The sequence below is a fragment of the Chroicocephalus ridibundus genome, chromosome 2 (genome assembly GCF_963924245.1).
Source record: "Chroicocephalus ridibundus chromosome 2, bChrRid1.1, whole genome shotgun sequence".
NCBI classification, from domain to species: Eukaryota; Metazoa; Chordata; class Aves; order Charadriiformes; family Laridae; genus Chroicocephalus; species Chroicocephalus ridibundus.
This window is the reverse complement of record NC_086285.1, coordinates 89,110,320-89,132,855: the sequence shown is the minus strand read 5'-3', so window position 1 is coordinate 89,132,855 and position 22,536 is coordinate 89,110,320. Positions and strand designations below refer to the sequence as shown.

General features: G+C 39.3%; 1 protein-coding gene across 3 annotated transcripts in view; it reads left to right on the top strand.

The window, feature by feature from the left end:
- Nucleotides 1-22,536, top strand: part of TRIO (trio Rho guanine nucleotide exchange factor) — a 257,134-nt gene that overhangs the window by 89,915 nt on the left and 144,683 nt on the right. For all 3 annotated transcript variants that reach the window (XM_063326144.1, XM_063326146.1, XM_063326145.1), the window contains exons 7-9: nt 10,534-10,725; nt 14,343-14,474; nt 18,337-18,567. In XM_063326144.1, coding sequence (XP_063182214.1) covers nt 10,534-10,725; nt 14,343-14,474; nt 18,337-18,567 — 555 coding nt within the window. The remainder of the gene's footprint in view (nt 1-10,533; nt 10,726-14,342; nt 14,475-18,336; nt 18,568-22,536) is intronic.

Genomic DNA, 22,536 nt, shown 5'->3' with positions numbered 1-22,536 from the left:
AGGTACTTTGATCAAGCAACAAAATTATTTTGACCAGTGGCAGTATTCACTGATTTATTTGAGAACCTCAGCAGTTCTCAAATAAAAGCATCCAGACTTAAAGAAGCTTGGATGTTTTAGAGTACTGCTTTGAGTCTTGCAGGAAATTTCAGAGAATCATGTGTAATAAAAATTTAGCGCACCATATGGAAAGAAATAGCTTTCAGGATCTTCTGAATAGATTGCAACTCAGACAAAAAGTTTTGGAAAGTAGGGATCAATAGCTGAGCCTGGTGTAATCACTTTGCATGTTTTTAAGAAGACGCATTTCTCATTTCTGGCACAGTAGAACGGAGCTAAAACAGACAACTTTTCGTCAAATATCATCTCCGGATGAGCTATCAGTAGGCTGCAGTTAAAAATTTGGATTTTAAATGGCAGTGACTGAAAGCTGCTTATTTTCAGTTTCATGGATTCCTGTTTGAACATGGGGACTAAATTCTCAAATACATTTTAGGTCCTTTTCACTAGGAGGACTGGAGGTGTTTAAATAACTTTGGGAGTCTGGGCCTAAATCCAGTCCCTGGCTGTCAGCTCAATGAAGGAAGAACACTACCAGTCTTGTTAGAAGTTAACATCCTTGGCAGTCCAAGGATGGGAATTGAATTAAAATACAGACAAAACAATCAGCTCTTGCAAGAGGGTGTTCTTATAGGACAAGGCTACTAATTGTGGAGAGAGTGGCGAAGTAAACTTAGGTAGGTTATGCATCTTGCTGAAATATAACAGAAAGACTAGTAAGGCAGCTTTTGTGCATTGTATAGCTAGAGTTAAGGCAATAGAAGGCACGAGTAAAGAAGGTATATTTTCTTCTTTTGCAAGTCAGCTATGTTTGCAAAAGTTTAAAAAAAAAACAAAAATCAGTATGAACTTTTTGAAAAGAGTAAAGCAAATGCTGGGGAACATTGTAATTGAGTTATGTAACATCATATATGGATGTAACTTTGACCATTAGGTTTGGAAGGTATAGGTTCACTCTACAGGCATGAGGAATTGCTCATTTATGGAGTACCTTGTTGTTGCTCCTTGCTCTGCATATGAAGTAGAGCAGAAAGAAGCTTACAGAAGGACAGTAGGCGTCATTGACATGAGGTGACTTTTGGAATTTAGTAATTTTGGATGACCTTCCAGGCAATTCTTGGGCTTGTACTCTAAAGGTGAAATTCTTCTTCTGTCAGCTTGTCCTGGTATTAGTCACTGTTGTCCTCTTTTCTTCAAATTGGATGACTTTTTTTTTTTTTTCCCTACTTCCATACTGTTCAGATGCTATCAACAGTAGGAAGCACTTGAGTAGCATAATCCCTTCTGCTTTGTTTTTAATGTTAGTCTTTTGCTGTTAATCTCTGTTTTGCCTGTAGTAGTCAAATGCATTAATTACAGAGGACTTTTCCTCAGCCTGTACAATGATTTCTTGAAGAATGCAAGGAGCAGCTTAAATTTGGAGCAAATTAACCAGTCCAAAAACTCAAGAGGGGGAAAAAACAAGCTGCAGTTTTTTTGATGTGTTTCCGTAGCATAGCTTCCCCACCTCACCCCCCCAAGTGGTTCCTTGGCACAGAATAGGAGAATACAAATTCAAAACAATCAGTGCTTGGTTTTGATTTAAGCAGCATTCAGATTTTCTGGGTTTTATTTGCTTAAATGGCAGAAGCCTTACATGTAGATTAGGGGGAAAGATTAAAATGAATGTGACATAAGAAAATTACATGAGCTCATAGAATTTTGGCAGGCCTTTATTTTCATTAGCTTTTAACTGGAAATATGTTGGGTGATCTTAACTCCTGCAAGGATGCTCAGCTTCTCCCTGACCACTCTTCACATACGCTCTGTGCTTAACAAGCTACTAATTGTTCACTGTTCCTGTCAGTGTAACTTTTCAGTAATCAGAGTTGATTTAAGATCTCTTACGTGAAGGCTCTAACACTAGAGATGGTATTTAACTTTTAACCCGTCGACAACCATGCAAATTTATCCAATTGGGTGGAGCAGAGGAAAGAAGAGTGGCAACTATGTATTAGGTTTATTATATACAGGACACTTTGAAGGCTTTTCATTGTGGCCCTAATTGGACCCTAATAGATCTTGCTTCCCAGGCAGCTTCCTCAGGCTCGTTTTAGGTGGGGAAGGGTTGTTCAAAGGATAAATGCTGCCTAAGCAGCTAGATGCAACCTCTTGCACTTGCTCACAGCTTAACCCTGATAATTGATGTTGCAGCTGCCTTTCCCAACGCATTGTGGTTGCCGCAGGGCACGTGCTCCCTTCACAGCAGGTGCTACCCTCTGTCAATAGCTGGCTCTCCCATCTCCCCTTCCTTCCCAAGTAGCAGCTTGGCTTTCTGAGAGGTGCAGGAGGGCAACTTCTGCAGCTGCTTATGCCAAAATCGGGTGAGAAAGAGCAACGGCCTTTGGGTGAGATGCCAACATTTTAATCTGGTCTTCCAGTCTGAAAATGAGACACCACTGTGAAAGCTACTTAGTTCCTGTTGTGAACAGGAGTTGGTTACATCAAGGACAAAGAGGATTTGCTGAAGATTTCTTTTTTTTCCTTGTAATGGCTTTCTGCCATTTTTAGAATCTGATTTTTCAGTATTGCAGCACAAAGTAGTTGGAAGTTTAAACATAACGTTGTAAAACAAAAAGGTGAAGAATACACTGCGGGAGGAGATTTTATTTTCCTTTCATCAGTTTCATTAGCAAGGAATCTTGTGTGTTCGGCATGTGATAGACTTATGTGGTTGCACTTCAAGGTAACAGGAGTAGGTTCATGAAAGTCTTAAGCTTAATACACAGGCTTGTTTTCATTGCAATGAAACTGTCCTAGAGAAAAGCTGGATAGGTGCAGGGATGCGCACTGAAGATGGACATAAGTTTGGTCACCATTGCTTAACACACAGGTTGATGTGGTTAAAAAGGCTGCTCTCTGAAAGATAGTTCACAAGTGCATTTGTAGGTATGTGACCTGCTATTGCTGGATTCAAGAGGCTGTGCACTGATAAATGTCAAGGCTGCGTCTTCATAGGGCGATTAGATCCCATGTTCCCTAACTGTGGAGAAGAATAAAATCACAATGATTTTTCTCTCTAAAGATGAGGATGGGTTTTCAGTACCATTTAAAAGGCCTGCTTTCAGCAACAGTAAATTGCTGTTGTCAAGCCTGAGATTTATTTGAGTTAAGCAATACTCAGTTTCAGCTTGAAATTCCTCTTTGGGTAACTAAACCAATGCTTCGCTTCTCAAAACAAGTTTTTAGTTCCTTTTAAGGGAGAAACTTGCAAATAAGGTATCATAGGAGTTGCAAATACAAAAATTATCTGTCGAGTTTTTGAACTGCAAAAACAAAGTACCCTGGATCATACCATTAGTCAGGCTTGCATGCAAGAGTGGGAGAGACTGATTCTGTGTCTGTCTACTCTTTTTTTCCTGCCGTTTTCCATGCGTCTTCTGGGAGACGGTGAAACAAAAGCAATTGTGAAATACGGATGATGATGAGGAGGAGGATGTTATCCACTTGAATATTTGCTTCTACTCTTCTTGCTAAACCAAATGGCCTTGCTTTCATTACAGCTTAACGGTGCCCCTTACTGCACAGGTGAAGGTCAAAAAGATTGGAAAGTGATGTAGACAAAAGGAAATTTTCCTTGGAGAAAGCTGACTCTGGCTACAATTGAAGGGCATGCTATGACTGTTTATTGTCTCGGGGCTGACAGGATCATCAGTAGAAGCTCTGTTTATTAGCCATAATCCAGAAAGTCCTATGTCAGTTGTAAGCATATTGCTAAATTGATTAATAATGTTCTCAGAACAGGCTGTTTGCATATACTAGACCACTTTATCAAGGTAGTAATCAAATAATTAATGTCATCCAGAAAGAGAATGCCAGAGATGAACACTGGTGAGATTTTTGGGAGCTTGAAATAAAAGTTTGAACACAAGACTTGAATCTCACTGGGTTTAAAGAGTTAAAAGTTACAATGACTTACTTGGCTTGCTCAAATCCAGCTACAGGGACTGGCACAAATGAAAGCATTAAGAAGGTCAGGGGAGGTAAAATCAGTTTAGCTGACAGCTAGTATGACTTTTTCGCTTCCTTTGTACTACTGATATATTTCACTCTTGAGATTCTTTTTATTTTAAATATATATTTTTGTAACCATAGAGAGTTATCACTTGAGGTAGACTTAAGCACCATGTGAATTCTAGACTACCCTGGGTCCTCTGAAACTGCAGCAAATGAGAGCAAGACCACAGGCTGTGAATTGTGTGTTCTTCGGATTGCTTTGAAATGCAGATTTGCACTAAAGCCTTTGTGCAGAATGGTGAACAGTAGTAAGCTTGCTCTTCTGTCTTGGGCGGGGGGGAGATGGGACAGTTTTCGGTGTTTTGTTTTGTTTTTTAAACTAATGTATTGCTCAGACAGGGCTTTCCATAAAAATAAGTAAATAAATAAATGGTAAAATCCATCAATTGTCCGACCAATCTAACATCCCTAATAGACGAGATGTAAACCATGGATTTGTGATGTTCTTGAAGTTTAGGGAATGTACAGCTGTGGATCCTGGTCAGACTGGGAGGATGTTTTTTGAGTGCACATCTGTAAGGGAATCTTTCTGGTGCCAGAGCAATTAATGTTTAGACACAATGTCTGGATGCCACCAACCTGTGAGAAGAGACTGAAAAGGCAAAATGAGTTCAGGCTATTTCCAGCTTCTGAGGAGCACTCTGAAGTCAACAAGATGAAATAGAATAGGCTAGATGTGCAACGCTTAGGAAGGAAGAACCAAATAAACAGATTTTAAAAAGCAATCAGCTGGTAAGGTGTTAATACAGCAACAAGTATGTTCATGTCAGTGGATCATGAACTAAAGGAGTAGACAATGGTGTTACTGCAAAGAAGGAGATCTTATTTCACTCTTGGTACTTATTGGGGGTGCTGAGCTTAAGATTTGTAAAGAAATTGCTCTGATTCAGTTGGTTCTACTGGAGAACTAGGTCCAGTCAGAGCCCTGTGCTTAATGTAATGGGGAACATCCAGATGAAAAATACGTGGCTGTAAGGAGAGGTTGAAGGCATGCGCATTTACAATGAAAAAGCAAAGGTAAGTGAAAAGTAAGAGAGGAAAGAATGTGGCGTTGGTGTTGGACTAAATAGTCTTGCAGTAAGATGCCCCAGGTCTACCATGAAAAAGTTAGAGTGAAATTATATTTCACTCGTTCCAGTGCTGATAGCAATGGTTAAATAGTTACCTGAGAATGTTTTGAGGATCCTTGTAGTTGAAGAACAGGTTAAACGCTTTCCTTAATTGTAGCCTGGATGTTGCTGAGTTTATTTTATTTATTTTTTTTTTCAAGGGAAGAGATCAGGTGATACCTTCAGTTGGTTTGCAGCCCTCATCTTTGAAGTTTGGATTCCCAAACTGAGAGTTTCACTGTTGCTGCAAGAGCAAGAATAGAAGAGATGTTAGAAAACATTAAAGCGGGTGTTATTTCATACATTAATGCTACACCTTATCTTGGTGGCCATTTGTGTGGGAAGTGGCAGATAATTTGGAAATTCTATGGCTAAAATATTTTCACCACAGACATATAGTTCAAACTCACTACAGTCTACATAGAGGTGCCAGTTATGATGCTTATGAACCATGTTAACCGGGGTGGTTGTTTATAACACTGAATGCTTAATAAACAGTCTCTGTGTCAGAAAACTACTGTTTGAAATCACAGAGCTAAACAGACATTTTCTAAATGGATCTGGGAAAACCAGGAAATCAAATAGAACCTTCAGGGCATCTGCCAGTGCTGTTTTGTATTGAATGTGATAGAAGTTCAGTTAAGCTGTCAGGCTGTCACCTATATTTTCCCCTGTGTACTGGCCTTTCAGGCACACGCCAGAGAATGACACAGTGCACTATAGCTTGTGTTTGGCTACTAATCTGTGTTGCCTTGCTGAGCAATATTTTTTTATATGTACACTTCCTTTAGGGAATAATTCTGCAATGAGAAGCTTTCCAGATATTGTAAGGTGTCTTTTCAGCTTCTGGCTAAAGGGCATTGAGAGGGAAAATGATTGTACTAAGTACATTCGTGTACCTACTGTACATACTGTAATGCAGGAACTTGAATTGTTCCCTTTTTAGTTTTGTTACAATAGCCATGTGTAACACAACGAAAGAAATGCGGTTATCACTTCAGCCTTTCACTTTTTAGACAGTTGATGCACATTTAGAAGCTGCAGACGTTTCATGCAGATGCACAAGATGTAAATGAGATGGCTGAATAAGTCTTTAACAGTTATTACCTGATAGCTATTGCTTCTTTAACTAAAACTAGGATGTAAATCCATGCTATGAATAAGACATCAGTCCCTGGGGAATGAGCACCAGCTTACTTGGAACAGTGCTTCTCAAGCAGTGCACAAAATATGCATCTGTCATATAATAAGGACAGTGGACCTGCCTGTCCTTTTAGAAAATTGAACAAAATTTGTTAATCTTCAAGGGTCAGTTAAAGACAGTCCAATCGTAGCAAGTTGCTATTTGAGATGCTTTTCTTCCTTAACTAAATCCATCTCTTTTGGGTCATTGCATTCTAAAATACTGAAACTTAAACTTTAGTAGACATATCAGGTAGTGAGGGATATGATGGGGGTGGGTCAGTGGTCTTATATTATTATAAGAATTTTTTTTGAGTAAAGGAATGTGGTATACGCCACTTGGAAAGTGTTCAACTCTCAGTATATTAATTCATATTCATACTGCTACGGGGGGTATTCCTCCACGCTTGTGAAGCCAGATTGCCATGGGAAAATGAATGCATTTTAACCACAGCTCAGTTTTGATTTGTTTAACTTCACATTTATGGTGCCCTGTCCTTCATATATAACTGACATTCCGGGATTTCCGCAATTCCTTTATTATGATACACAAACAGTTCAAATGGCAGTCTAATATAGCCTTTATTCTTTTCTCTTTTGACACCTGTTTTTTTCACACCACTGTAAAGACCATGTAAGGGCTTTCTGGATTCATTTAGCAGTTTCGTATTTATGCTACATTCACCTTACTAGGTCTAAATGCTCTCCAGTCTTTTAAAATTTGTTGGAAATGGCAGTTCTGTTCTCATCCAGTTGTTCAGCTTTGCTGAAGAGGAGAGCACGCATGTGTGGGATAACCTTAAAACGTGAAAAGAGTATTGTGCAGGAAGGAAAAACAGCCGACGTGATGCTGTTGTGCTCAGTTTATTAAGTGGACCAGCTGAGGTGTAGGCTGTGTCAGGTATGCTCCTGCTTGCATACGTGCACACAGTTACAATTAATAGAGACCCATGCCAATTACCATTCAGATGAGTCAGCACACTGAAGCCTTGGGGGAACTGCAACACTTGCTCCAGCCAGTCAGTGTCAGGCTCTGGGCAGTGGCTTGATGCCAACAGGTAATGGTTCCACCTCAGATGCTCAGTACCTGCGTGGCGTTGGTTGTCTGTGTGCCAGCGTTCTCCCTGAGCTCTCTTACTGGCAGGGGTATAGTCAGATTTTGGCACAGGCTGCCTATCACATCTCTCAATAGTAATATAACCATACAGTTTTTCAGCAATTTCAGGTTTTGTTCTTCTGTCACTTGTTGATTTGTGGCCTTCACGGAGGCTTGATGCAGTCAGTTCTGTCCCCCCTGGCTCATTGGACTTGGTTCCTCAACCCTTGATCGGGGAAGGTTGCGATGCAGCTGCTGACAGGAGGCATTCTCTGTGTGCTGGTGTTCCAGAAAGCACTGCATGGACAAGAGGATGGAGAATTTTGAGATTTTAATGGTGTTTGTTGTTTTCTTCCCAGCTGTTCTGTGTAATAGTGTTTGGCAGTTTGGCCCCACACGTAAAGTTTTAGGATATAGGCAAGGAGTGGTGCAGGTAACAGAAGTAGCCAGCAGATGCAGCAGTTTGTGCTGCAGTTCATGCAGAAAGGGGCAGAACTGCTCAGAACAGCATCCGTGTCCTCAGCAACGGTGGTGATGCACCCCAGGGCACAGTCACCAGCTACTGCTGTACTGGCTACCCTTGTAACATCAGAGGCTTCAACCCAGAGGGAGCTCCAGAAGGAAGACACAGCTCTGCAGGTCCAGGGCTGCAGGGAATGCCTGTGGCCTCTCGCCAAGGCTGGGGCATCACGAGATGGTTTCCTTGCCCGCGGGTGGTGTGCACTTATTAAGGATCTATGTCCCCACATAAAGGAGCTGCAGGAGGAGGTCAGCAGTCTGCACAGCATCAGAGATAACGAGAAGGAGATTGACCAGGTCTTTTCCAACACTCTGCAGCTTTAAGAGCTCAAACTACCAACTGTACTGAAGGGAGGAGTGTCAGGCAGAGTTTGTGCCTGTCTGTTCGGGAAGTGGAGACTCCCATGATGATGGAGGTTGGAAGATATTGGTTTCTGGCACTAGGAGGAAGGCTTCTGCTCCACCTGAAAATTTGCAGCTACAGAATAGGTTCACTGACTCATGGCCAATGAAGAGCTGGGAGCTGTCAAAGCATCTGTGCCATCTGAGACTGAGCCACACAGGAGCACCAAAAGGAAGAGGCAAGTGACAAGAATGGGAGGCTCCCTTCTGTAGGGAACAGAGACCCCTATCTGCCAACCTTACTCATCCTGTATGGAAGTTTGCTGCTTGCTGGGGGCTTGAATTTGAGATGTTGTGTAGACTGCCAAAGATTGTCCAGCGTTCAGACTGTTGGCCTTGCCACTCTTCCATGCGAGCACCAGCAATACTGCCAGGGGTGACCTAGAAAGTCTCAAGCATGACTACGTGGCTCCAGAGGTAATGGTCAAGGGCATGGGAGCCCAGGTGCTTTTCTTCTCAATTCTGCTGGTGAGACAGTAGATGGATCCTGCAGGTCAACAGCTGTTTACACAGCTGATGTTGGCAACAGGAAGATCAAGGATTGCTGTTCGGCAAAAAAGTGGGGCAAAAGTATCTTTGCCAGCAATCCAAACAACCTGATAAAAAGAGCTTTAGGGTAAGAATGACGGCAGAAGAAGAGGACCAACAATCAAGTGAGAAGTGGTGGCAAGCAAAGGGTCTGTGGTGATGCGAACAAATAGACACTGTTATCAACAAAACAGGGCTGAACTGGGGTTGCTCCGAGTGTACACACAGAAATTAGGATGTGCCTGCAGGACAGCATTATATGGAAAGCTCTCATTCCCTTTCTGGGAAGTCACCATGACCAAGTTCTCTGAAGTACCTGTATGGCATGCTTGTGTTCTACAAATAGAGGCTGAGAGAGCTGGGATTGGTTACCCTGGATAAAGGAATGCTTGGGAGGGATCTTGGGTATATAAAAATATAAATATCTGACGGGAGGGAGTAAAGAAGCCAGAACCAGACTTTTCTGCATGGTATCCAGTATCAGAACAAGAGGTAATGGGCACAAGTTGAAATACGAGAAGTTCAATTTTAAACATAAGAAACACTGGAACAGGTTGCCCAGAGAGATTGTGTTCTCTCCATCCTTAGAGTCTCAAAACTGTACTGGACATGACCCTGAGCAACCTGCTGTGATTGAACCTGCTTTGAGCAGGGTGGTTGGACTAGATCATCTCCAACCTCAACAGTCCTGTGAGTTGAAGAACTTCATTCGAGATGTATAAGAATCAGCCCAAGTGAAAGAGGTGTCAACTCAGCATTATATACATATAGCTCTGGAAGAGCTACTCAGAAACCTTTTGGTGGTGAAGTTGTTCTTGTTTCTGGCTTTGCAGGAATCAGAGTGTTGTTTGTTCATACAGAATCAGAACAGGAACAGATTTTAGATGCTTTAGGCCAAAATACATATGTGAGCTAAAAGGAAAGAAAATTAGAGTGACTGAGACCCATCACTGACTAATGCCAGTATGCTAGAGAATCTTTCTGATCTTTGACCTTATTTGTTTGGTTTGTAAGTACTAGCTCTGAGGTAATATAGTGACAGGAAAATAAAATCTGAAACTGTTGGACTCCTTAGAACTCAGAATTATGTATTTTGTTACTTGAAAAGTAGAAATACTTTGAGAAGTTGATGTAAAGATTTGTAGAGTGATGTTGCACACATGCGTACTGTGGATAGATCAAATGCTTACTAATCATACTTTGATTTTCCTATATTGTGTGTGTCTGAATGTCTTGTTGACTTGAATGTCTGTAAACATTCTTATTGAGGCTGTTGCAAAACATGGTTAGCTTTTCCTCTTCATTGTAATGATGGGTCTTCATACAATATGACTTTGTTTAAACTGACCATTAGTGTTAGCTTGAGACTCTCTGATCATTTCAAGTTGTCCTTTTCCCTTGTCAATACAGATAGGCTGTTACATTGTACACCCAGATTCCAAAGTTAGGTATCCACAAACTTGGCAAATAAAACCAGTCTGTTAAGCAGTACTGTAATAAAGAAGAATGTTATAGAAGTATACCTCTGTATTTAAGTGGTCTGCTAACTCCCACTAATTTTTCCCTCCTTCTTCTCCATAGAATGTGTATGTAAACATAAACCGCATCATGTCAGTAGCAAATCGCCTGGTCGAGTCTGGCCATTATGCTTCACAGCAAATAAAACAGATCGCTAATCAGTTGGAGCAAGAATGGAAGGCGTTTGCTGCAGCCTTGGATGAACGTAGCACGTTACTGGATATGTCCTCCATCTTCCATCAGAAAGCTGAACAGGTTAGTGAATGGGGAGGGCACCAACAAAAATTTCCATGCTGGAATGGTGAGTCGTACTGTTTGCTTTTCATTTAGACAGAAGTACAAGAGAGTGATTGAAAAGGTTGGCAAGAAAGCCAGAGCATTCATTTTTGCCAATTTCAGCTGATACTCAAACAAAAACTTGTTCTCCTCAGGACAGCCGACTGCCCTTACGTTCTCCACAAAATGCTTTGGCTATATCAATGCAAGATAAAACTTAGACAGATTAGATACATGAATCAAAATGAAGTGGACATAAATGCTTAACTATATGAAGCTTTCAAGTTGAGAGAAAGGAAAAAAATTTAGTATATTGCTGTTCCTACATCAAGAAATCATCACTTGTTCTGTTGTCCTCACCACTCCACCACAATCAGTCCTTGAGTGTCAAGATTTAACTCATAGTAATTGCTTATAGAAAACTAAGTTGAACTGGTCTGAAAGTTGAGAAGTTAATTAACTGTCTTCTGAATCTGAAATTGTGGTGGGAGATGTTTACTTAGTATCCCATAAGAGATTCCTCCTTTATTAAACAAAAATTTTAGCTTTAGGCCTATACCAATTATGTTAATTAAGTCATTAACAGTGTGTAACTGCCAGAGAAGAGGTATATGTAGGGGAAATAGGAATAAATATCCCCAAGTTAATAGTCTTGATGGTGAAAGCATGTTTTCCCCTCAAGGGAATTCAGTTCTGAAGGAGTTGTTATGCGTGTGCTGTTGAGTCACCCATTGATATTATAGACTGTCTGCTCTGTACGTCTCTGGTGAATTTGGAGAGCAGTGGTTCTTGGATGGTTATGGCTGACTGAAGCTCTGGTGTGCTGTGTGGCTGCTGTAGATACTTTTCTTTCCATTTGCCTTGCTAAATTGGATCCAAGAAAAGGTCTCATGTCTGAATTAACTTTAATTTGGAATAAATGAAGGAACCACTTGGGAGCTGATAACTGCAGAAATAGAGGGAGGCAGCACACTTTATTTTAAGATTTTTCCTTGAATTCTACTACGCAGATACTCAACTTCATAAATGTCCAGAAATTAGAAACGTGAATGCATTAAGATGCAAATACACATGGCTTTTTATTGTTAGTGGTGATGTTGTTTTTAACTGTCCTTAAACAGACTAAGGTAAAGTATATAAACTGATGCCACTATAATAAGTATTTTAGGAGGTTTTAGAGAAGAATCATAGAATGTGTTGTGTTGGAAGGGACCTTTAAAGGTCTAGTCCAACCCCCCTGCAATGAGCAGGGACATCTTTAACTAGATCAGGTTGCTCAGAGCCCCATCCAGCCTGACCTTGAACGTTTTCAGGGATGAGGCATCTGCCACCTCTCTGGGCAACCCGTTCCAGTGTTTCACCACCCTCATCGCAAAAAAATCTTCCTTATATCTAGTTTAAATCTACCCTCTTTCAGTTTAAAACCATTACCTCCTGTCCTATTGCTACAGGCCCTGCTAAAAAAAAAAAAGCCATACAAAAAGGAGATGAAGGAATTGTTTTTTGGTATAGAAGTCACCAAACAGCTTGAAGCATTTGATAGGCACAGTGTGGTACCTTATAAGTATTGATGCTTTTCTAATTGCTTGGCTTATTCAGGTTTACGTTTACGCATTGTCAGCCGTACACGTAGGAGAGAGATGGTGAAACATGAACAGATAGGTATACCCTGGATCAAGTGATGTCCTTTTTCATAAGAAAATGATGTTCATCAGAAGTCAAGGGAGTAAATTTTGCGTGCGTGTGCTGGGCAACTCTGGTAAGGGTTGGTGTTACCTTCTTCAGCGCTAAATGTAAGAGTAAACAGGAGGAAAGAGAAGAATGAGAGAAAATAGTGCAGCATCTACTGGGATTAATTTACTTACTCTTTAATTGCCCCTTCTGTGGTTTTCATTTTATGATTAACTGTGATGGATTGTCGTAGTTGCTTTGTAAGATACCTGGCTGTGATATATTAGCTGTTTCATTAACAGTGGAGAGTAAGTTCAAGGAAAGAGGGTTTGGAATAAGAGGAATGACCCCTTTAGAGACTGGTGATGCTTGACTTACATAAAAAGATTATTAAAAAATAAGCAGCCAAAGAAATAACTCGCCCTTCTTGAAGGCACATCTTCCCCTGCAAGTGACAGGTAAGTGTCGCTGCCTGCTGTCAGACGTAGTGAAGACTGCACCCCGCTGTCAGTGCTTGCTGATGGGTGCAAGAGGTATAGCTCTGTGGTCCCACGTGGAGCTTCTTTAACGTTCGGTGCTCAACACTAGGGGTTTTTAAAATTGTCCCTTGATGAAATGAGAATTAAATAAGTACCTTAAAGTATTTTATCACCCTTCCTCCCAGCTTTCAAACAACAATGGAGTACCAGAAATGGTTTGTGGATTAACATTTTTTCAGAAGACTACATGTGCTCCAGGAATTAAGATACATATGAGAGAAATAGCTTTTGAGACTTGAACTTCACATGAATATAGGACAAATTTAATTTACAGATACCGCACGTATTTGGCTGTACTAAGTTTAACAGCTATGAAAACTAGAAAACCAGAAAACCAGATTCTTTCTGCCTCTTTCCTTTCCTAGCATAAGAAGGGTATAAAATTCACGCCCCCTAGCTGTCAAAAATAAGTTGACAGAACTTCTGCTATGTGTACACCTATGATACCAGTTTCTTGTTTGTTAAGGCAGTTTAAGCTTCAGAGATAACTTAAATTGTCTGCAGAAGAGATTCTGTTGCAGTATCCTAAGTTTGCCCTGAAAGGCTTGACTTGAGCAGCTCTGCTGACATAGCTGTGTGCTCGAAGTTTAGTGTTAGTCCTGTGAGACCCCCGCTTAAGTTGTAAATCCCTGACATGCTTGCTGCTGTAGTCGCTTGCCAAATGGATTTAGTGCTTCTCTGCGTGTAGAAGTTAGTGCTTTGGAGACTGAGGTGTGAATTTGCTGTGCTCTGACACTGCTTTGCCTCCTTGATGATCTCTTTCCTGCAAAAGACAACTATGGCGTGTTTCAGTGAACGGTTCACCATTAATTCTTTGTGTGCGCGCGTGCGTGTGCAAAGTAACTTGGTTCTCTCTGAAGATTTAAAAAAGATGAGGTGATACCTCACGATACCATGAGTATCTGCACAGGGAGTTGATGGGTGAGAGCTGAGGGTCTGGACTTGAAGGTTATAGAATGTTTTACCACTTTGCATAGACAAGACCTTAATTGTCTTTAATGCATCTGAAATGGTAGGTGCAGAGTGAGGTAAACTTTTTCTTAGCTGCAAAGAAAAGGAACAAGAGTAAACTTGAAGCATCATTATTGCCAGCAATTTAATTGGTTCTGAGGGCAGTAAACAGCCAAGTAAGCGTACCTGTCTGTGATCGGCTCAAAGAGTTCCATATAACTAAAAGCACAAGTATAGTCAGACTTGAATATTTGTTTCTATTCTGATATAAGCTTCATTTTTTCCAGTTCAGAGGGAAATACATTAAATGTTTTTCCCTTCAAAAAGTCTTTTCAGTGGCTGTCACACAGATGTCAGTTTTCTTGTATGTAATCAACATGTGTGTACTTATTGATAGAACTCAAAATCAAGCAGAATGTTTTTTCTCTGTTGCAGTACATGAGCAATGTGGACTCATGGTGTAAAGCCTGTGGTGAGGTGGAGCTTCCCTCAGAACTGCAAGATTTAGAAGATGCTATCCATCATCACCAAGGGATATATGAGCATATTACCTTGGCTTACTCTGAGGTAGGTGTCTTGTTTGTTTCCTTAGGTTGCTGACTTGGTAAAGTGGTGTAATGTTGTTTGGATCATGAACTGGCACTGCTTGTTGCATAGTGCATTAGTTGGAAACTCAAGTGCTTGGCTTCTTTTTTAGTTTAGTATACTGGACTTAGCTTTTGAACAATAGCAGCAAAGTGTTAAGTCTGAAAGAAATATAAAAGGCAAGATGGAACCATGTGTGGTACAAACAACTCATGCAGTCTACTAAGTATGTTTTAATTTGCATTTGCATATTACTGCCTTTTAATAGCAGTATGATACTATCGTTCAAACACTTACTTAAAGGGAAGCTAGTTGGGTAGTCTTTGGGAAAGTATTCTGTTGGCGTGGATTGCTTTAAGTGTGTTTTGAAAATCCACCTCTGAAATTGCCTTACAAAAAATGCTTAACCATCAAAGGACGTCACTCGACAAGCCGGAAGGTAATATACTTTGTTTTGCCAACCTCAAAGACACGTAAATGAGCCAGCATGCCTATGTAGTCAGCATTCGTATGATTAGCATATGCTGCTGCTCTAATCCTGGATTCTGCACACAATGAAGTAATAGTATTTCTTAGTATTTCTAATAGTCGTATTTACAACCTAAGATAAAGTGCTTATTCTGAAGGTGGCCTAGAAAGTGATGAGTAGAGTATCTATTGTTTTTATTCCAATTTTGAGTTCTCATGTGTTTCGGTTAGCTGAAGTGAGAAATTAAATGGGTATTGACTTCACTATTGGCTAACAGGTATTTTCTGCATTTCCTATGGAGTTTTTCTTGCTTTCTTTTTCTAGGGCTCTTCTCATCAGAGGGTAAAACTATTTTTGCTGTTAAATTGGACAGATGTTATTCTGGATTAAATACAGCAGTTTCTGTTCCCTTGCACCTTCTTTTAAAAGGAGTTCATGTGGGACTGAACGGTTGTGGTTTATACATTACATTAAAGATAAAACTGCTTTCTGATGGACCAGCTCTATTATGAGCAACTGAATCATGAGTCTGGTCACACTTCATTTAGCAGTAAAGGAGGGTAAGGTTAGTGCTGATGATATACTAAGAATAGGACTGATCAAAAGCAGGTTTTTTGAATACCTGCCATCTTAGGGCCTGCATAAACTTTATTACCATGAGTCAGGTGTCCAGAGTTCACGTGAGTTGTCGCTCTTCTGTGTAAAATACACACTGTTATCCCCATTCCTGATATATGCCACCTTGCTATGTCAACTGATCTAATGACATACTGAAGCACACCTTTGGTGATAAAACTTGTGATCTGACTGCGTATACCTGTTTTAAATCATTCTTGAGAGCATATTTTGTAGTAAGGTATCTCTTCTTCATTATATCTTCTCTTCATTGGGAGGATCCCTTTGTAAAACAAGGGACAGAGACATAGCATGTTCGTAGTAGATTTATATGAAGAGAGGCAATCTAGGGTGCACGTTCCATGGGAGTGCAGCAAGAAATAAGGCGGCTAGGGCTCTCTAGAATAATGATTATAAAGCATTGAAATGAAAATAGTGGGACTTTTTAAAATCGGTTTTGTTTGGTTTGGATTGGTGTGTTTGTGGTTTATTTCATCAGGGATGTGACTGGATTAGAGCCTGCTGTTAAGTGTAAATAAGTACTGTGGATTACCATGTTAAATACCGTTTGCTTCCTGATGATGCATAATGAAAATAAATTAGATGGGTAGATTATAGGATTGGTCTGGCAAATACCTTCAAAATTTACTTAGGATTTCAAAGCTGTAGCTTTTGACTTTGGGGTAGCTCGAGGTTTTAACGAAATCTACACTGGTACTGCTCAAAAAGAACCTAACATGAGGTGCCTTTCTTCTGATTTCAGGTCATTACTTTTCCACACCTGGTAAAGCAATAGCTTTGTCTTTAGCAACCCGAATTGGTGCAGAAATAATAGTTGTATGTGTATGTACAAGTCGTGTTCCTCCTTGGGACAGAAGGGCTTATTTTGCCTTATTTAAACACGTATCCCTTTTTGAAGATTGATGAAGTTGTCTTTCTGGGTAAAGATATTACAGAACTGTTGCTTATCATTATTAGATGTATGACTTCATTTCTGTTACAGCACGGAGCTCCTTTCATTTTGTGGTGAATGAACAGTGGGAGGAGAGAGAGGAACACTGTGGAAATTACAACACTTTGCCATTCATTTTAGATTACAGCGTCTTGACAACATGACTTGGTTGCAAAGTAGAAGACAGTAATTTTAAGAGAGTAAATGCTTTTAAGACTAGACAGTCTGATTTTACTGAGGGTAATTACTGTATATTACTAGAAAAGTAACTTACTAGCTTATAAGCTTAGGTAACTGGTGTGCTTGAAATCCAATAGCTGTGTCTTAAGTGAAGTTATATATCTCACTGAAATCTTAAAGTAGTCATACACTGAGAAGGAAGAAAACTTTACTGTATTAAGTCTGAAGAGGAAATGTGCATGATCATTTGTTGGTAGAGCTAATAAACTAATCAGATCAAGGGGCTGTCACAATTAATTATTTTTTTCCCCTAAATTTCATGGACTCTGGATAGATAATTGAAGTCCGTTGTCTTGAAATAGTTAAAATACTTGTACTAGGTAATTGCTTTGGATACAGAAAAGAAAAAAAAGATCATTATAGTATCTACTATGGACTATACTCTTTCTTTGCCTGACTTGACTTTATAAGAGCTACTTTTCCAAGTGAGCTTCATTCTCTGTGTTGGTACGTATTACTAAAATGAAAAAGCTTTAGTTGGAACTAAGAAATAAACTCACTTGTAAAATAATAATTAGAAAAGACTTTGCATTCTGATCTGTTTGACTACTGAATAGCAAATTTTAAATGTGCCTAGATTTAGTGAAAATTGTTGAAAATAGCCATTGGGGGAAGGCCTTGACAATTTTTCTGTTTCTGACATGGTGTTGATTTGATGGATTCAAACTATTGTTTACACTACAGTCTTGTGGTTTTGGATTAATTTTTCCTGCCTGTTAGATGAGCTATTAGAGAAGTTCTTTACAGATAGCTGAATGATACTGAATTGTAACAATTCTCTGAGCTTCATGCTTAAAGTGACAGAATAGTTAAATGGCAATGAAAAATGCTTTCAACAGCCTTGGCAAGTGCCAAATGTTAATAGTGACCAGATAAGATAGGATTGTTGCTTTTTAATTAGCCTGCAAGGTAAATCTGAATATTTTTGCTGTGGTTTGAATCGAAGACAACAGTTAGAAGTGACTAATGTTTCTTGTCAGCATCAGTAGTTAAATGCATTTTGGAAAAGAATATCTTTCTGTGCTGCACGGAAAGGTTTTAAGTGGTTTAATCAGGTTTAAGTTTGCTATAATAACATTTTGCCTTTGGCTTACCAGTAACAGTAATAATTTAGAAGTAAATTGTGTCAGATCAAATTATGTCTTGAGTTTATATCTGTTGGTCTAAATGTATTCATCAAATTAATATTAACCCATAGAAAGTAACCTCTCTGTTCACCTTTATAGCAAATGAAGAGAGAGATGCTCCTGGAAGGATAATTCTTGGCAAATGCTTAATTTTAGGTGGTTTGTTGACTAGAGAAAAAGGGGAAGAATATTTATTCTAAGTTAGACTTCACCTGTTAAAAAAAAAAAAATCACTTTAAAGGAAAAGCACTCTTAAGGTAATCGAAAAACAGGCTGTTATTTAGAAGAGTGACACTTCTTAAAGTTGTCTAGCATAGAGGGACATCGCTGCTCCCTGAGTTCTTAAAGACATCTGAAATGGGGAGAGAGGGTGAGGAATGAAGTAGTAGTCTAACAAGCTTTTGTCAATACAAGTAATTCTTGGTCCTTTCTGGTGGTCAGGTGAGCCAAGATGGAAAGTCACTTCTTGACAAACTTCAGAGACCTTTGACTCCCGGGAGTTCAGATTCCCTCACTGCTTCTGCCAACTACTCAAAAGCAGTTCATCATGTTCTGGATGTCATCCATGAAGTTCTGCACCACCAGCGCCAATTGGAAAATATCTGGCAACATCGAAAGGTCCGCTTGCACCAGCGGCTTCAGCTATGCGTTTTTCAACAGGATGTTCAACAGGTAGGTTTTATTTCATGTTGTCTGAATGCCTTTGTACTCTTGTCAGCCTGTGATTTGTTGCTGGTTGTATTGACAGGTGGGTTTTGATTGCTAAACCCCACGTTCTTTCATTCAACAATTGAATAGTTGCACGGGATTGAGTGACTGATTCCAAGCTCTGTGTGTTATCAGAGGATATTGGCTGTTATGTGTAGAAATTATATTCATAAGTTAGCTCTGCTTTGTTTTTTTCTTTTTTTAAATTTACCTCTTTGTTTACTTTAAGTCAGATAGGATGAAAAAGATTTTTATTCTAGATGGTTATTCTCAGCTTGTGCTGGAACCTGACATTCACATTCTAGGTAGAATTATGGTTTTGAAGTGTCATAAACACTTGTAGGAGTAACATGCAAAAAATTAATAGTGTTATTCTGTAACAAATTTTTAGTTTCAAATCCTCAGTGATACTTAATTGACTTGATTTGCTTTCTTTAAAACCTGTGAGTAGTATACCAAAGTAATATAAAAATTACAGATAAGATTACTTTCAGACAGTGATGCTGTTCTTGAATTGGCTAATGGTTATTAGCTGCCATATTTTTATTATTATGATGACATCGATAAAAGTTAGTAGTTAAGTACAGACGTTAATGTCTCTGACATGATTTTAGCTTAAAAAGGTAAAGCTGTAAAGAATTCCTTTATTGATAGACTTTCAATAAACAAGAAAAGTTAGCCTTAGGCTGCAGTTGACAGTGACGTTAGTAATTTATCCCTTAATAGTTCATCTTCATAAAAAAGTGAAGATGGTCAGTATTTGCTGATCATGTTCTTTATTTCAATGTAAAGGTGTTCACAAATCAGGAACTGCTGAATGGGTTTTCTGGACAGCCAGTCATACATTCTGGTTCAACTACTCTTGTTTCTTCCAAACTAGTTGCACTTTAAGCCAAATTTCTTGTACTTACCTGTTTCAAGAAGATGCTGGATGTGAGCAGTTGGGAGTGAAATAACCTGATTTCCATCATTTACAGTAGTTGGCAAAGATACTTAATTTAGGCAGGCTGTGGGGAGAGCGAGCAATCCTTTTAGCTCAACTTTCTTCTATACACAGTGCCTATCTCTTCCTCTAAGTTAAAGAAAACAGCTTAAAAATACTTAAGCACTAAATTAAGTGTAAAAATATTGAAACTTTATTAATTAATTTTTGATGTATAAAAGAGGCATATATTGAAAGGCACGCAGTTATCCAACTTTTCAACAATCAGATGTGACAAAGGATGAAGAAAGACACAAAAAATGTTAGTTGCCAAAAAAAAAAATAAAGCAGGGTCATGTTATGAATAGTCAGGAAGGGCCTAGAGAACCAAACTGAAAACACTATTATGCCATTGTATAAATCCTAGAGGCTCTTGTCTGAGATTCCTACATAAATAGTAGCTAGTCAGGAGAGTCCAGTGCTAGCACTTGCGTGAGTACTCAGTGAAGGGCACTTGTCAAAACTGATGAGGCATAGTCCACAAATGAATCACCTCTTAAACTTAAAAGGCTTTATAAGGAGTCTTCAGAAACTGAAATTAACATGGTGGTTTGCTTCTTGTAGGGAAAATTGTAGGCCCTCTTAGGGTAGCCTTCTGCCAATAAGAGCAGATTGGATCCTGGAACTTTCTCCGCTGGTTTGAATTCAATCCAGGTAGGACCTACTTAGGCAGCCTAGGCCAAGTGATCACCTGAGGTTATTTGCCAGATACATAATTCAGGTCTCAGGCCAGTAGGCCAGGCTACAGGCAGTTTATTTCCTGGGGGAAGGTGTTGATTAAATGCTATAGAGAGCCTTATTGTGCCATTCCTACTCTTTGCCTTTATTATCTTGGGAGTCATAAAATGTTCATAGAAAACTATCATTTTCTGCTCCTTCCTAAGTCACAGCTCTCGGAGCGGAGGAGTTAGCACTGAGACTTCTTTGTTCTTTGAAGTTGGCAAATAACTCTTCAATTAGACTCAAGTCATTGTAGAGTCATCATCAGGTTCTTCAGCAAGAAGCTGGATTTCCCTTCTCTCTGTGAGACCTGTCAGCCCGTGGAACTGCTGCATTTAACATCAAATAGTTGCAGGCTTGAAAACAACAAAGTAGACAGCTTTACTTATTTTTATAACTTCCAGTATCAAGAATGTTTTATCCAAATCACACATGTGGATTGTGAGCATACAAGAAGTTTTCAGGATGAACCAATTGGCTCAAGGGTGTTAATCCATCTAGGCTCGTTATTCAGTGCATGTCTTACCTACTGGTTAGAGAAATTCCTTTCTTCCTGTTTATGCCTCTGGTTTCTCTATATGCTTTGCAAGGCAGATCTTTTCATTAAGATCTCAAGATATCCTCTTGACAATTTGAAGCTCCAGCCTTGGTGCCAACGCATTTATCAACCATTTTAGATTTCAGACTAGATCTTAAGTACATGAGATGCAGCCGGTGCTTGCCATGTTCCTAAGCCCTTGCCTTAATGTCCCAGTAGTTGCCACTGCCAGAGACTGGATTGTCCTTCGGTTTATCCCTGTAATGGCTGTTAACATCCATGTTGGAGGCTTCTGAAATGTTGCATGTGGAAGTATAGCTCTTTGTTATGTTACTTTGACTTAACTTTCAGATATGGGTGTGTTTTGGGCACTGCCTTATGAATCACAGTGTGAATTGTGGTTCATGTTCCCTTTCATAATACAACTTTTCATACTTACATTTCAGTGCAGAACATGCTGTAAGACAATGATAATTCAACATCCATACCAGACAAATTAATCTAATAGCCAGGAGCTGGTGCCTTTAAGATAACGGCAAGCCCATAATGGTATTTCCCTGGAACAGCCTTGCTTTGGCAGATTGTAGCTCCCTCAGTTTTGGAAATCCATCAGGGGAAAAAAAGTGATCTTGAATAATAAGGATTCTTTTTTCATGCAAAACCAAACAAAACCAACCTTATCAGATCATCTAATTTATCTGAGAAATGTTAGCCCCTCAATTGAATAATCATTGACACCATTCAGTGCATGAAATTGCTTGGGTTTAAGGTATTGGTTGAATTTATATCCAAGACATTTCTGGAATGGTTTACGTAAAGTTCCGAAGCACCTTTCTAAAATAGTTTAGTTTTCATTTGCACATTCTCTTGGGTTTCTTAGTCTTTGTTCAAACCTTAAAAAAAAAAAAAAAATCAATTAAGATTATCTAGCATGATTTAGAAACTAATATGACAACCTTTTTAAACTTTTGTCAGTAAAGCTTTTTGTTTTGGTGGGGTTTTTTTCCCCACATCAAAATAAAATAAGTGCTGTTCTCTTCCACTGTTCATAGTTAAATTGGACATACTGGCAAGCAATCAAGTGCATTGTATGTGAATCTGTAAGTGTCCTTCAGCATGAGTCTGATTTCCTCCTCTTCCCTCTGCTGGTGTAGTTTTCTGCTGGATTAATGAAATAAATCAGTTCATGGAAGTGTTAAGTGAGTGATAGAGCTGAGTTGGAGGAGGGAATTGGCTGAATTGAGCTGGTACTTCATTTTGTGTTACTTCCACCTTAGAAAACTGGTTGGTTTTTTTTTTTCTTCTGTCTTGTATGGGGAAAGTGTTTCTAGTGGAGTTTTCAAAATCACCAAAAACACTGTAATGCGAGCTGTGTACACAAAGAATCATCTGCTAATTTCTAGGAGCAAGCAGTAAGGAAAGTAGCACATGAAATATTAAAAATAGTAGGTAAGATGTGAACTACAGCAAACCTGATATTTGGTATGTGAAAACCTATGACAGTCTTAAACTGAACAGAATACTGAGTTTCATCTTAGATAGCAGAAACATCTAGTTCCTGATTAGTTTGTACATTAATCCAAAAAAAGGTGTGTTTATTTAAAAGAAAAGAAGTCATGTCATTGGCTGTTGCACTCTATTGTTGAAAATAACCCCTCTAGTGTAAAAATGCTAAAAAAAATTATAATTTTAT